This window comes from Cebus imitator, unplaced genomic scaffold (assembly GCF_001604975.1).
Source record: "Cebus imitator isolate Cc_AM_T3 unplaced genomic scaffold, Cebus_imitator-1.0 Scaffold170, whole genome shotgun sequence".
In the NCBI taxonomy this organism is placed as follows: Eukaryota; Metazoa; Chordata; class Mammalia; order Primates; family Cebidae; genus Cebus; species Cebus imitator.
The window spans coordinates 1,862,663-1,877,813 of NW_016107485.1; the positions used below are offsets into that span (position 1 = coordinate 1,862,663).

General features: G+C 53.7%; 2 protein-coding genes across 4 annotated transcripts in view; both read right to left on the reverse strand.

Moving 5' to 3' along the window:
- Window positions 1–352: 352 nt before the first annotated feature.
- On the reverse strand, window positions 353–8,178 carry SLC22A17 (solute carrier family 22 member 17). Of its 3 annotated transcripts, none has more exons than XM_017544545.2 (10): window positions 6,610–8,178; window positions 5,912–6,412; window positions 5,716–5,819; window positions 3,275–3,429; window positions 2,512–2,677; window positions 2,167–2,312; window positions 1,899–2,004; window positions 1,475–1,746; window positions 1,117–1,228; window positions 353–975 (listed from the first exon to the last, which is right to left on the reverse strand). In XM_017544545.2, exons 2-10 carry the CDS (start codon window positions 6,176–6,178, stop codon window positions 687–689), a joined length of 1,617 nt encoding a protein of 538 aa, XP_017400034.1. In that variant the 5' UTR covers window positions 6,179–6,412; window positions 6,610–8,178; the 3' UTR covers window positions 353–686. The 3 variants fall into 3 exon arrangements, with proteins under 3 accessions (XP_017400034.1, XP_017400032.1, XP_017400035.1); XM_017544543.2 differs by having other exon boundaries at window positions 5,912–6,415; XM_017544546.2 differs by having other exon boundaries at window positions 1,529–1,746; window positions 5,912–6,415; window positions 6,610–8,160.
- Window positions 8,179–9,643: 1,465 nt separating this feature from the next.
- Window positions 9,644–15,151, reverse strand: part of EFS (embryonal Fyn-associated substrate) — a 10,193-nt gene continuing 4,685 nt past the window's right edge. The window contains exons 2-6 of the mRNA XM_017544542.2: window positions 13,953–14,231; window positions 13,539–13,679; window positions 12,715–13,437; window positions 12,266–12,358; window positions 9,644–10,910 (exon numbers count right to left, since the gene is read on the reverse strand). Coding sequence (XP_017400031.1) covers window positions 10,476–10,910; window positions 12,266–12,358; window positions 12,715–13,437; window positions 13,539–13,679; window positions 13,953–14,231 — 1,671 coding nt within the window. The 3' untranslated portion in view covers window positions 9,644–10,475. The remainder of the gene's footprint in view (window positions 10,911–12,265; window positions 12,359–12,714; window positions 13,438–13,538; window positions 13,680–13,952; window positions 14,232–15,151) is intronic.

Sequence of the window (15,151 nt, forward strand, 5' to 3'; positions counted from 1 at the left end):
TTCATTCTGTGAGCTCCCTCCACAACCTGCCCCACCAAATCTAGTAATTTTTCTGTTTAAGTTCATTAGAGCCAGTTTTTATTGCTTACAACAATAACAATAAAAACCCCTACTTGATCCAAACACCTACCTTGCAATGCTGTAAAAATTAAATGATACCAAGTGTGTCAAGTGCCTAGCTCAGTCCTGGCAGCAGAGCAACCAGTCAATAGGTGGTGACAGCTGTCTGTCAGCTACCACTTGGGGCAGGGCACAGGGAGGCAGAGGGGAGATTGTTACTGGTGTGCATTCCACTGAGAAAAACCTTCCCCCAGGAGATAGAAGGACAAACAGGAGGGAGGGAAGTCCAGGCTATGATATGCTCATTTATTCCAAATGTCTTTATTGAAACAGAATGACAAAGCAAGAAAGAATGAGGTCTGGGAGGATGTCTTTGGGTGCAGGATGGAGCCCAGACCCAGTGGTTACAGTGTGGAGCTCTTTCCCTGTCCCCTGACTCTGGCCAGGGAAGTGAACGCAAAGCAGCAGGGAGGAGGCAGGGTGGGGGCGGCCCTCTGAGCTCTCCACGATGGCTGGTGTGAGGTACCTCTGAGCCTTCTGGGCAGCCCTCCCTTCCCTACTCAGTCTTCCTGATCTTGCCACCTTTCTGTGTGGGCCAGCCTCCCGTCAGGGTACTCAGAGGCCACTCAGAGGGCAGGGTTGGGGGTGGCAAGCAGCGGGACGTGGTCACAGCGGTTAGGGGGTGGCTGTCGCAGCAGGGAAGGCCGGCGACACAGCTCCCCATCCCGGAGGACCTCGGGCAGGAGCTTGCGCTTGGTCTCCGGCAGCAGCATAATGCTGAGAATGCAGAGGAGGGCGCAGGCTGCCAGTACCACGTGCTGCAGGAAGGCTCCATGGCCCATGTGGAGGCGCTGGGCCGGGCCGCTCAGCCCCCCAAGCGCCCCCAGTGCCATGATCAGGCCTAGGCCACGGCCCCTAGGGGAGACAGAGGGGAATAGCCCAGCCCACAGCTGTGCCCTTGCCTACCCTTTTCCCGCAGACCCCTCCTCCAGCCTGCAGGCACTGTCCTCAGGCAGAAGGACGTGGCTCTGCCCCCAGGGGCACCCGTTATCTCACCGAACAGTGGTGGGGATGACTTCAGCAGCAAGGAGGGTGCTGAGGATGGCGGCTGCTTGGGAGGAGAAGAGCCCAAGGACAGAGAAAGTGGTGACGGCAGCCTCATTCAGATCTGGAGAAGCAAGAGGGATGATATGAACGGAGGTGTGGAGGCCAAGGCTGGCCTAGTCCCCGGTGTCATCCCCTTGGCTCTCTGTTCCCATGGGTCTAGCTGGGCAGGCTCTGGGCATTCAGTAATTGACTGGGAGAGCAGACAGGGCATGTGGCCAGGTAGAGGCTTGTGGAAGAGCTGGGCAGGGTCTGGGGCTTGTCTTGGGAGGCCTGTGCCAGAAGAAATGGCTGAGCCTGTCTGAAGCACCTCTGTTGGGTTTCCCTTGTTGAGCCCACACTGTGGGGAAGGTAGGATGCTCACAATCCCACAGGCCCAGCAGGACCAGGGAAGCAATGCCGGTCAGGGTCATGGAGAGAAGAAGGATGCCCCGGCGGCCAAATCGGTCCACGGTAACCCCCAGGAAGACACAGGCCAGGGCTGCGGTGCCGCTGGCCAGCAGAGAGCACAGGTAGAAGTCTGATGGGCTCCCTCCTCCTCCCACAGGCTGGTAGCAGTGGCGAATGGCATGGGCAATGAAGCTGTGAGAAGGGGTGGGGAAGCAAAGAACAGAGTCTGAATCCCCTCCTGCAGCCTTCCACCATGCTGATGATCCTCTGCAGGGGTCCTTCCCACCCAGCCAGCCCCCATTCCAGCTACTGGCCAGGCCCTCAGCCCAGACACCCAGGCTCACTTGGTGAAGCCCAGGATAAGTAGATTTTTCCAGATGTTGCGGTAGTTGAGGAGGGAAGCGAAGGAAAAGGAGGATGTTGCAGGGAGAGGGCAGGTATTCTCCAGGTCTTTGGGAGAGAGAGAGGAGCTGTCAGAAGAAAACCCTGAGAAGACAGGATCCTCCCACATGGGTGGTACGGACTCTGGGGAAGGTGGCACAGCTGCAACCATTCAGAGGGCACTGTCATGTGTGCAAGTGAGGCAACACTCGCAGGGACCCCATCTCTTACCCTGCAGGGCCTCCTGGGCTTCCTCCCCCAGCATCTGCCCATGGGGCCGGTTTCGCTCAGCCAGGATCCTCAGCACAGACTGAGCCTCTTCGATCTGCCGCTTCACTATCAGCCACCGCGCGGACTCCAGGAACAGACCAGGCCAGCTGTGGGCAGGGTGGAAGGGGTACACTGTGAGGCCTCCCCTCTCCTGATCTAGGGGTGGGAAACACCCACCTCTGAGGGACTGGGGCTGGGGTAGGCCTGGACCAGGGGTGGTCGGAGAAGAGGAGGGGTCTTTGGGCTAGGGCTAGTTTGGAGGCAGAGATGGGAATTGCCAGATGACAGGTGAAGGGCAATACTGACCCATAAAACAGGAAGAGGATGCAGGGAGCGGTGATCATTCGCTGCAGGAATCGCCAATCCTTAGAGACAAGGGCCAGGCCCAGGAACAGGAAGTGCCCTCCCACCCCCACCAACTCCCCTGCCAGGGCCACCCGAAGCCTCTGTGTTGGGTCGCACAGCTCCAGGCCTGGAGATACAGCAGGGGTGGAAAGAGGAGAGGGAGGCCAGGGAGGAAGAAGGCACGAGAGAGAAGAGGAGAGAGGGAGGGAGGAGGACAGAGAGCGAGGTCAGACCCAGAGTGGAGGCTGCAGCCCTCGCCTCCCTTGCTAACCTCTGGGTGACATGGATTGGAGAGACTGTTCAGTCCTCTCTCCTCTCCTGCTCAAACCTAGGAGGGCTCTAGGGCCAGAGTCCCTGGTGAGTGTTCAGCATTTCCAGTTTAAAGGCCCTTTCACATCAGGCCTCTTATTTGACCTTCACATTAACCCTTGTCCAAGTTCACACAGCCAGGGACAATCCTTGTCCCTGGACTTACTGCTTCCAGGGAATAGCATCTTATTCCCTGGGAGCAGTAAGTCCGGGGCAAAGACTTTAAAGATTGTGGGGAGGGGGAGACAGGTGTGGAGAGAAGCAAGAGCCCTGGATTCTTTAAGGGCCTGGGCAGAAAGATAGCTGAGATTCTAGGCAGCTGAAATGTGGCCTAGGGGGCAGTGGGGACAGCCTGGGGATGCAGGCAGGTAGGCATGACACCCAAGGGAGGGAATTCTGGGAGGGTGGCACTTACGCATTAGGTAGACACCCAGGTCAACACCGGCAAGCAGAAAGCCGAGGAGGAATCGGAGTGCCATCACGCCTGTGGAGGAGCCTGCAGCAGCCCCTCCTACTCCACAGGGACCCACCAGCCCCAAGGTCAGCAACACAATCCCACGACGGCCAAACCTAGAAAGTGGAAAAAGCTTCCGGTCACCCAGACTCTCTGGTGGTGGGGAGGTTGCTGGGTGAGACCGAGTTGCACACTTCAGAGCTAGAGGTTTGAGAATGAAGATCTGAGAGCAAGAGCTGGACAGAGGCTTGAGAAGATGGGATGGGATGGGGACCATGGGTGTGGCTGTGGTTCTGTAAGAGGTGGGAACATTGACTCTTGCAGATGAGGGCTATTGTTCAGAGATTAGGGCACTTGTCATTGGATGTGAGATCACTCATCAGAAGGGATGGTATATTGCTTAGGAGATTTGGGACCATTCATCCTTAGGAATAGAGCTAAGGGTCAGTGGGGATGGAGTTTGTCTTGCTCAGACTGTTCAGAGGAGATTTGGGGGAGGGTCATTGATATATGGAGTTGAAACTATTAACCTGTGGAGGGGAGCTATTGGCCACTTATGCATGGGGATACTACTGGTCAGCGAAGGTAAAGTTAATGATATTAGGGGACCGAGTAATTGGTTTTTGGAGATGAGACCATTGTTCCATGGAGGTGGGACACTGGTCTATTAATATGTTAAGGATGTTGAGTAGGGGCCAAGTGCGGTGGCTCAAGCTTGTAATTCCAGCACTTTGGGAGGCCAAGGAGGGCAGATCGCCTAAAGTCAGGAGTTCAAGACCAGCCTGGCCAACATGGTGAAACCTGGTCTCTACTAAAAATATAAAAATTTGCCAGGTGTGGTGGCACACACCTGTAGTCCCAGCTACTTGGGAGGCTGAGGCAGGAGAATCACTTGAACTCAGGAGGTGGATGTTGCAGTGAGCAGAGACTGCACCACTGCACTCCAGCCTGAGTAACAGAGCGAGACTCCATCTCAAAAAAAAAAAAGAAGAAAGGTCAGTGGGCAGTGGGGACATGGTCATGGGTCTGTTAATCTGTGGGGTAGGACTATTGATCAGTGGGAAGAATCTATTAATCCATGGGGATAATCAGTAAGGATAAGGACACAGACCAGGAGAGATGACACTATTGGTAAGTGATGATGGTCACTAACTATGAGTTAGTGAAGACATGGTTACTGATCCTTGGAGGCCGGGCTATTGATCTTTGGGGATAAGACCACTGATCTATGGAGATGAAGATAGGGAGCTTGTGGTCATTGGAAATCAGGCACCAATCCCTGGGAGTTAGGCTATTGACCTAATGGCGTGGGGCATTTTTCCATTAGGATGGATTTATTGACTAATGTGCTGAAGACTACTGATTTTAGGAGACCAAATTATTGATCTTTGGGGATAAAACCATTGTTCCATAGGAATGAGGCTACTGGTCTGTGGCACTGAGGCCACTGATGCATAGGGATGGGCCATTGACCTGTGGGTTTAGGATCATTAGTCCACAGAGGTATGTGACTATTGGGCAGTGAAAATGGGTACTGATTTTAAGGAATTAACTACTGAGTGTTGGGATGCCTTTGATCCATAGACGTTGAACTATTTATCCACTTGGATGGGATTGTGGATCAATGGGACTGAGTCTAATCCTCCATGAGGATGTTCAGTGCAGTGAGAGCACCTGGTCAGTGGTGATGGTGACCAGAATCAGAGAAGAGATTTTTGATCTGTGGGAAGAGTTATTGGTTGCTGGGATTGGGCAGTTGATCTCTGCAGGTGAAGCTACTGACTCATGGAAATGAGGATTTTGTGAGAGAATCTCAAATCCCTGAGGATCCATGAGGGCAGGACTATTATTCATCCACAGAGGCTGAGGTCATTTGGTGGCAGGCATGGGGCTGTGGGTTATTGAGTTGGAGGGTATTTTCTTTGGAGATAGTTATTGACTTGTAGGGGAGGGGCCACTGGTCAGAAATGGGGTAATTTGTTCGTGAAGTTGAACTACTGGTCAGTGGGAATGGAGCTGTTGGTGTTTAGGAATTAACATATTGATCTTCAGGAATGAGGTCACTGACATGGAGCTGACAGTCCACGTGGGCTATTAGTGGGGATGAGACTATTCTCTGGTGAGATGAGGCCATTGATTCACGGATCGGGGGCCACTAATCAGTGGGAATGGGGCCAATAGTCCATGGAGGATGAGTCATTCCCTTGCACGTAGGAGGTAGGGAAGGTGTATTTCTTGATGGGGAGTGAAGTTGAGACAAGGGTAAGCCATTGAATAGAAGTCTGGAGAAGACTGTAGAGTCCAGTGAATCGTCATCGACCTCTTGCAAACGCCCGCTGCTTGGGCTAGCTTCCCTAGCACCCCCTCCTTTCTACCAGCCCTGCCCCCACGACAGCCCTCACCTGTCTGCGGGGTAACCCAGGAACAGGTAGCCGGAGGCAAAGCCCAAGATGAAGAGGATCTGCTCCAGGATCACCTGCCAGCCCAGGTCACACACCAGATCCCACTGGGGATGTGAGAAGGGTGCAGCGGGCGTGAGGCCCAGCCCTCGCCGCTCTCTGCCCGCCCCCAGACCCGCGGCCCGCCTGGCCGCCTCACCTGGCCGATGGCGTTGGTGGTGAGCACTGGCAGGCCATTATAGTCCCAATCCTTGAGGCAATGGTTGAAGTCCGGCGGTGCGAAGCCGCTGCACGAGGGGTCGGTACTGGTGGCAACACGGCTGGCGGCGCTAGCTGCTAGGGCCGCGCTGGCGACGCTGACGCCGCTGGCATTGGGGGGCTGCTCCCAGCCAGAGGCATTGGGGGGGAAGACCCCGTAATGGCAATGCAGCGGGGGCGCCAGCGTGAAGATGGGGTCCGAGGCCATGCCCAGCGCCACGAAGAGCACCGGCAGGCAGCAGAGGCCGAGCTGCAGCTGCTGGCCGCCGCCCAGCGCCCCCACCTGGGCGAGGAGAGCCTCAAAGCTGAGGGGGCCGGGGGGCACGGCCAGCGACAGGCTGCTGCCCAGTCCGTCGCCGCCCGCGTCGCCCTCCCCCTCCCGCTCGCGCTCCCGCTCACCCTGCAGCTGCTCCGTGGGCACCGCATCTCCGAGGGTCCCGACCTGCTGTTGGGGGGCAGGGGGTGGCAGGAAAAGGGTGAAGCGGAGGAAACCGCAGAGCAAGGGCAGGGGGCGGGCCGGAGCGAGGGCTAGGCAGGCAGTCAGGGGCGCAAGATGCGCAGGAGGAAAATGCCGGGCGCTCGGCGGGGGCGGGGGTGCGGGGAGAGGATGGCGTCGCCACCTGGGGCGCGGGCACTTACTCCGTTGGAGGTGGGGGTGATCTCTACAGTGTTGTCGATTTTGCCGCCGCCCCCGCCATTGGGCTCGGGGGTCCCAGTAGCCACCCGGGGAGCCAGCTTGCCGACCGCAGGGCCCCTGCCGGCCTGCCCCGAAAGGATGCGCTGTCCTCTGGCCCAGTTGCGTGCCGGCTGCCCCGACACAGAGAACCCGAAGAGATCCCGCTCTGCAGCTCTGCAGCCGCGGGCGCCTCCTCGGTCTCTGCGATCCCTGCGCTGCTTTCCCCTCCCCTTCCTCTAGACTCTCCTCCCCTTCCCACGTCAGCAGAACCTTCGGTCCAGACTCTTCGTCACAGAGAGGAAGGGGGGCCAGGGCCCAGGGGAGGGAGGGGAAGGGGGCTCTGTCGTCTCTTTCCTGGGTCTGCGGGCCATTGCGGTAAAAAGGAAAAAAGGCTGAAGGATAGTAGCTAGTCCAGGCAGATGCCAGAGATTCTTCCTCTGCTTCCAATCATTTGCCATCACTCATTCATTCATTCATCCACTCATTCACTAATCAGTAAAATTTAAGTGTCTCCTACGTTTTAGGACTTGCACTTGACTTTAAGGATAATAGGGTGGACAAGGTCCACCTTGGAAACCATTACTCCAGGGAGACAGACATGTAAGCTGGCTACTGCAGTCCAACTTATGCATATGGAAGACTGGCTTGGCCCTGTATTCAGCCCTAGCTAGCTTCAGTCCTCTACAAGGAGATCACTTCCCTAGGTTTCACCACTCCCATCCTGGTTGAATCTCCATTTCTCAACAGCATTTGGCACTGTTGACCCCCTCTTTCTCTAAACACTGTCTTCCTTGGCTGCTAAGTCCCTTCTGCTCCCCTTTTCTCCACTGCAGAAACCATCTTCCAGGTCATGGCATTGGTGCTGAGCATGGGCAGGCCATTATAGTCCTGGTTCTTGAGGCAGTGGTTGAAGTTCAGCCGGGTGAAGCAACTGCAGGAAGGGTCTGTTATTGGTAGTGACAAGGCTGGTGGTGCTGGCTTCTAGGGCCATTCCTGTCTGTATCATTTAGACACCATCGTTCAGTGTCTGGAATCCTTAGAGACAGCCCTAGGCCCTTCTCTCATTTCACACTCTCCACCTTGGGATCTCACCCATGCTTGCAGCTTCAATCACCACCCATACAAACAATACAAACCTGATGCCCAAACTGACAACTCCAGCTTCCACCTCTGTTCTGAGCTCCAGACCCACCTCTTATCTGACCTTCACCTTGGATGACTCACAGGGACCTCCAACTCGGTATGTTCAAGACCAAACTCGTGCTTTCCCCCTATAACTTGGTTGTCCTCCACTGCTTCTTTCTGCAGTGAATGGCACCCTCAACATCGCATTGCTTCCAGATGCTCAGGCAACAGGCCTTAAAGCTTTTTCTTCCTTACCCATGTTGAATCATTTACAAAATTCAGTCCATTTTACCTCCTATATATTCTCAGATATCCCACATCTCTCCATCTCTACCAGTAATGGACAAACTACCTGTTGGAAAGATCACTTTGGCTCCCTAATTCCTAACTGACATTCTGCTTCCACTTTGTTTATACATCCCTGCCACCCATATGTCATTTATAGTGCAGATGGAATGATCTTTTCAAAATGCAGATCTGATCGTGTGCCTTCCCTGCTAAGCAGCCTTCAGTGGTGTCTCCTCACTGCCAAGGTGAATATTAAAACTCTAGATACCTCATACGTGGTTCTGCATGCCAGGTCATATGTGCTCTGTAGTTCCTTCTCACTTATTTCCCCAAACTCTCTGCTCTCCAGCCACAGACCTTCCTCTAGTTTTCCCAGTGCCACAAGGCCTTTGAACAAGCTGGTTCCTGCACCTAAAAAGCTTCTTAGTCACATTTCCCTCATCCTTCAGCTCTCAGCTCAAGCATCTTTGCTAGAGAAGCCTTCCCTAATCTCTAGAATTGCTACTCAAAGTGTGGTTCATGAACTAGCAGCATACCTGGGAGCTCATTAGAAATACAGAATCCCAGACCCTTGAATCCTAATCTGTATTTTAACCAGATCCCCAGGTATAGGTATAATACATTAAAGGTAGAGACACACTTCTCTAAGAGATTTGTTACCTGATAGATGCTTCATTCTCTAATCGTAGGTAAGGGCTGGAAAGGAGTTTTCTATCATAGTCAGCCAGAAAATCATTCCCCCTTCTCTCCACTGAAACACACCTTTAACTTAACTCCTCTGTTCAGAAATTTTCCATATATGGGAAATTCTTTTTTTGAGACAGTATCTCACTCTCTTGCCCAGGCTAGAGCACAGTGGCTTGATCACAGCCCATTGCAGTCTCCACCTCCCTGGCTCAAGTGATCCTTCTACCTCTGCCTCCCAAGTAGCTGGGACTACATGCACATGCTACCACACTTGGCTAATTTTTTGATGTTTTGTTAAGACAGGGTCTCACTGTGTTGCCAAGGCTGGTCTCATACTCTTGAATTCAAGCAGTGCTCTAGCCTCAGCCTCCCAAAGTGCTGGGATAAAGGTGCGAGCCACCACGCCATGCAGATCCTCCAGAAAATGGTTTGTCCAGAAGGATGATGAGTAGGTCATCCTGCGATATCTACCTGGGAAGCTGAGTAAAAGCCTGGACCCTCTTGGGGTCACCTAAGGAAGAGGGTGCCCAGACTGGCCAGCAGCAGTCTCTAGTTGGCCAGAGCTATCCTGTGGTGCAAAGCTGAGGCTGGGCCTTTAGTTGGGGTGGCCTCTCCAGGACGGCACATTTCAAGGTCCTTGTGTGGCCAGCTTCTCTCCACATTGACACCTCTCTAATGACATCATTTGACAATGAAGTCTTGAAGGAAGGCTCTCTGGTCAGTCATCGGGGTTTGCCTTCTTGTGACACTAGTCCTTGGACTCTACTCCTTTAGGTTTCGGTTCAGAGCTCACCTTTCAACCATCCTGTCTAAAGTCTCCTTCACTGGCCTCTCCTCTCATCTACTTAGTTTCTTCATATCACCCTGCTGATTTCCATCACCAGCAAATGTCAAATCTATGGCAGGTTTGTGTTTTTATTTATATATGTTAACTGACTTATTTGTGTATCCCACTGGAATGATACATTCACAATATACTTGCAGAACTGTGCCTGGTGCATCATGAGAGCAAAAAACTTGTCCAGTGAATAGTTGTTGAAGAAAGGAGCAAAATCTCCCCCAAACCCCAAAAGGCATCCTGTTCAGTGTGTGTCCAATAGGTATAGCTGCTGAGCACCAGGGTTGCTCACCATGCTCCCAAGAGGCAGAGTCAGGGAGGCAGACAGCAGGGTTTATTGAGGTGCACACCCATGTCTGGGTCCCAGACATGGGTTTTCTGGACTCTTTCCTGCCTTCTGTGGGGAGAAGCCCTCTGGTCTCTCTGAGACCTTCAATCTCTGGGCAGTTTATGTCTTGCCCTCTCAGCTAATAGTGCAGCACTGATCTTCTAGTGCCAAGAAACAGAAAAAGAGAGAGGCTCTGTATGGCCCCAGGTTTTTGCCACCTGACTCTTCATGGTCAGTCTTCCAGAGGTGGGTGGCAGTGCAGTAACCTCCACCCTAGGCTGAGGAGAGAAGGGTCCAGTTCCTCCCTGCCCCAGAGCCTAGTACCTGCTCCTGACAAAACAGGGAATAGTATTAAATATAAATAATTTATACAAAATGGCTCGTACAAAAAGCTGTGGGTTGGGGGAGAAGACACCTCTGTGAGAGGCTGAGATGACAGAAAGGGCAGGAGAAGGGAAAGATACCTTCACCTCTCCTAGTCCCTTAACAAAGTCCTCCAGCCACCTAAGGCTAGAGGGGGGCTTTGGCAGGCAGGGGAGGGGCAGCACTGTGCCAAAGGACCTTCAGGGAGCCAGGCTGGTGAGCAGGGTGGTGAATCGCAGGGCCTGTCCTGCCAGTTCTGTTACACACTGCACCATCTCTTGGATTGCAGGGCTGGATGGGTAGCCCAGGGCAGCTCCCTTGACAGCCAGCACAGTGGCCCGCAATGCCTGGCCCAGCGCTGTACCTGCAGCCCTGACCTGTGCTCGGAGAGGGGCAGAGGCTGCCAGCCGGCCCAGGGTGTCCCCAACAAACACCAGGCGGTGAGCAGCCACCACCACCCTCTTGCTGTGGGGCACGAAGAGGCGTGGGGGCTGATTAGCCTGGGAATTGGACATCAGGGCTGCCACGGCCGCCTGCAGGGCCGAGTAGTGGCTCTGGCATTGCCCAGCGTAGAAGTGCAGGAGCTGTAGGTCTCCAGTGGACAGAACCAGCGGCTCCCCTGGGGACAGGGACTCCTGAGGGGCAAGAGGAGTGGTCAGAGGGAACATTCTCATTAGTGCCATTTCCTCCCTCACTTCTTTTCTCCTTCCTCCCTTTCTTCCCAAGGGCAATACTTTTAATTCTTATCTCTGCCCATCAGAAAGTTTAGATTCTAGAGAGAGTGGCAGTGAAGTGCCCACGCTTGATATCAGATACATCTGGATTCAAATAACCTCAAACTTGATTTCAGACAAGGCTTTGAACTTGGTTTCCTTAACTCTAAAACAGGGAGTCTAGGACTGTACTGTCCATATAAACATTATGGAAACTACATATGAAATTTTAGATGTGTTAGTAGCCACATTAAAAGCAGTAAAAAAAAAAAAATCCTGGTATATTTTATCTAACTACAAATATAAAAATGTTATATTTTCAACATATAATCAATATGAAAATTACTGATATTTTTTCCCCGACTAAGTCTGCAAAATCCAGGGTGCATTTTATATTCGTAGCATATTTCAATTTGAACTAGCCATATCTTGAGTGCTCAATAGCCATATGTAGCTACTGTACTAGATAGTGCAGTACTAGTATGTACCTCATGAGGCTGCAGTGAAGATCAACTGAGATGATGTAGAGAAAGGGCTTAGCACAGAGGTTTGCATTGCACTCCATGAGCACCAGATGTGTATTTTTTTTTTTTTTAAAGATGGGTTTTCACCATGTTGTCCAGGCTGGTCTCGAACTCCTGACCTCAAGTGATCCGCCCACCTTGGTCTCCCAAAGTGCTGGGATTACAGGCGTAAGCCACCATGCCCAGCCTCAGATGTGTATTAACTGTGACTATGGTTAATATTAACGCATGCAATGTGCCTAGCACAGGATCTGGTACTTGGTAAACATCTGATAAATGGCAGCTATTGTGGTGCAACCATCTACACAGGGTTGAGGAAACCACCTCACTTTCTGAGGCCTAGAGAGATTAACTGGTGGCTTCAAAGCCCCTGGCTTCTCAATAGTGGAGCTGGGATTAGAAGCCAGGTCTCTTAGGAGCCCAGGAATTCACAGTTGGAAGGAAGCTTAGAAGTCCCCAGGCCCAGCTCTGACCCCACAGCTCAGAAACTTTCTGCTCTCCTGGCTGCTTGCTTTTCTGACTCCTCTCCAACACATTCTTTCCACTCTTTCTGAATTCCTAACATCCTCTTCCAAGTTCCAGTTCCTTCCTGTAGGATTCTAACTCGCCTCCACTCTGTCCCTCCCTGCTTCCTGTGAACTCTCACTCCATCCTAACCTCTTTCCTTCCATGTTTGATGGCTCAGCTCTTCTCCCAAGTCCCTGTTCCTCCCTCCCCAGCCCCCTTCCCTAGCACCATTCCCGCCAGGGTCACCTGTGGTGCTGCTGGCATCCGACTCTCAGGCAGTTCAGGATCCTCTGTGCAGGACTGATCCGGGGGCCTGGGTCCCTGAGCTTTGTCCATGCCCTGCAGGAGGGAATTGAGTCTCAGTGCTGGGGTGAGGGAGCAGGACGGGGTGGCCTCTGTAGCCTTTCTGCCCCTTCCTAGCCCCACTTCCTTCCCAAGGACACTTCTGTTATCAGAGGTTGTAGTCCCTTGACTCTAGAGAGCTCTGGTGGCCCCAGGCTGGGTCTAGAGGAAAACGGTGTGGCACTGGTACAAGTGTTGTGGCCAAGTACTGAGGTTGCAGGGTGGAGGGCCAAGGGAGAGGGAAGGGGGACAGAAGGGAGGCAGGGAGGCTCTGCCTCTGTGCCCTAGGCCTCCACATTCCTCCCCTTGGTCTCCCAAGGGTCCCCCTGGTGGGGCTGTTGAGGGGCACTCACCTTCAGGTGGACGTAGTCATACTCCTCGGCCATCGGAATGCCCTCGTACTCATTGTGGTGTCCTGCTGGGTCATCTTGCACCTCCCTGCCCTCTGGATCCCACTCAACCTTGGTGCCCCCAAAGCCAGGCAGGCGGGGTGGAGGTGGGGGCAGAGGCCGGTCCTGGATGCTGCCCTTCCGTCCTGGGGCAGGAGAGGGTGCTGGGGAGGGGCTGGGAGCCTCAGGGACAGGCAGGGCAGGGAGAGGGCGGCGGGACAGGCTCTCAGCTGAGGGGAGCCGAGGCCTGTGTGGAGGTGGGGGACTTCTGGGCAGAAGCTGGGCCATGGCGTCCAGGTGAAGGGAGGCCGAGGCTCCAGGGGACTCTGGAGAAGGGGGAGCCTCTGGCCCCAGCAGGGGCACATCGTAGATCCCCTCATCAGTGCCCCTGCCCTCCCTGTCTGCCAGCAGTTCCTCGGGTGCTTCATACAGATTGAGTAAAGCTGATGCTCGTTTCAGGTTGGAGGGAGCAGTGTAGATGGGGGGCCCTGGCTCTCGGCCTCCTTCCCACTCCAGATCTGGTTCCAGCTCTGCAGGTGGCTTTGGGGTCAGAGGCACATCATAGGGAGCATCATCCTCTTCAGGGGGCTGCAGGGCAACCCGGGTCAGAGGGTGGGAAAAGGAGGCAGGGCAGTCATAGGGGCCACTGGAGGGCCCCCGGAGGGCGGTTGGGGGCACATCGTAGACCTGTGGAGAGGAGTGGTCAGTTACCTGTCAGCTCAGCAATGAACCCTCCCTTGGGGCCATCTGTCTCCCACCCAACGTACACAGGGACCTCTAACCCTCACCTCCAAGACATCTCTGGGGGCAGCCAGCTGGGTCCCACTGGCCCTGGGGATCTTGTAGATGGGGTCAGGAGAGGGTGGGCGAGGTCCAGCTGGAAGTCCTGAGGCTGGACAGGGCCGAGCTGGGGGTGGCACCACATATACCTGAGGGATCAAATAGATGGGGGATCAGGAGGAACGGAGGGAGCAGTGATCAGATAATGTCTGAGTTCAAGGAGCTTAGAGACCTTCCAACTCCCTCTATACTGAGAGGGCCACAGCTCAGAATGTTTGGTAGACAAGTTTTGTCCAGTGCAGAGCAGTGAAGAGCTGTGGCCTCAGCGTTCTCCCTGCCCACCTGCTGCAGGCCCTGGGTAGGGACAGTAGGGGAGGAATGGGGCTCTTCTGGCTTGGGGTTGGGGAGGCTCCCACTCTTACCTCCTGGTCCTCATTGCTGTGATCTGGGGCTGGATATGGTGAGCCAGGCTGGGCTGGGGGCGCAGGAGAGAGGCTGGGCTTGGGTGCTGGGCCAGCAGGCAGGAGCTTCACCCTGTTGGCGGGCACAATGCCCTGCTGGCCGTGTAGGGAGCAGAGGCACCAGCCGTCCAGTCCACCAGCGCCCTCCCTCTGCAGGACCCGTAGGACGTCCCCTCGGCGGAAGGAGAGCTCCTGGGGGGACTCAGCAGTGTTGTCATATAGTGCCCGGGCCAGCTGGGCCTGGTGGGGGAGGTGGGAGTGGGGAGAAGGGTCTTCAGACCCCTTTCAGGTAATGTCACTCCTGCTCCAAACCCTTCGGAGCTCTGCATTTCCCTCAAGCTGAAAACCTGAACTCTGGATACAGCCCTTCCTGCCTGGGCCCTAGCTCCTCTCCAGCTTCAGCAGCTGCATTCTCCCTCTTCCTTTCTGTTCCTTGAACTAGACCAGCTCTCCTCAGAGAGGCTGATTCTTTACTCTTCTCCCCACCCTATTCTCTGTCTATCTCCATCTATTGTTTCCATCCCCATAATTTGCTTTTTTTTTTTTGTATCCATTTCTTCCCTCATATTGTAAACGCTATGAACACAGGACCTGCTATATTTCTAGTCCTTGCAATAAGGCCTGACTTGGAATTGGTCAATACACATGTTGAATGAATTTCTTCCAAAGCTCATGAAGAAGCCCTGCTACGGTCACTCACAGAATCTCCTTTACCTTCTCTCTGTTCCCGAGTCATTATCCCTCACTAGCAAAAGAGATTAAGCAGCCGCAGAGATCCCTCATTCTGAGACTGGGAAAGGCCTAGTCCAGACAGTGTGCCTAGGCATAACAAGAAAGAAAACAGAAACGAAGCAATTGTTTTGGTCTCAGTCTGAGGAAATAAGATTCTACCAGAAAAGGCTGAGGTTACCATGGAGAAAAGTGTATATTCTTGTGAGTGTGTGTGTGTATGAAAGGGGTTGGCAGGCCAACCAAAGCAAACATGTATCGTCCTGTTTCCTGTAGTGTCTGGTGGGGGCTTATAAGCTTTTTTTCATCAAGGGATTCATGTTCAGGTAATAAGTCACAGGTACCAAGTGCAAATGATGTGTCCAGACACTGTGCAAATCTTTGCATTAATCAACTAATCTTTTTTTTTCTTTCTTTTTTTTTTTTTTTTT

Coding starts and splice junctions, on each gene's coding strand:
- SLC22A17 (XM_017544545.2), bottom strand. CDS start 6,178: ATGGCCTCGGACCCCATCTTCACGCTGGCGCCCCCGCTGCATTGCCAT. Junction 2,005..2,166: donor AGCCCAGGAGGCCCTGCAGG/GTAAGAGATGGG, acceptor TCTCTCCCAAAG/ACCTGGAGAATACCTGCCCT. Junction 1,747..1,898: donor CTTATCCTGGGCTTCACCAA/GTGAGCCTGGGT, acceptor CCCTTCTCACAG/CTTCATTGCCCATGCCATTC.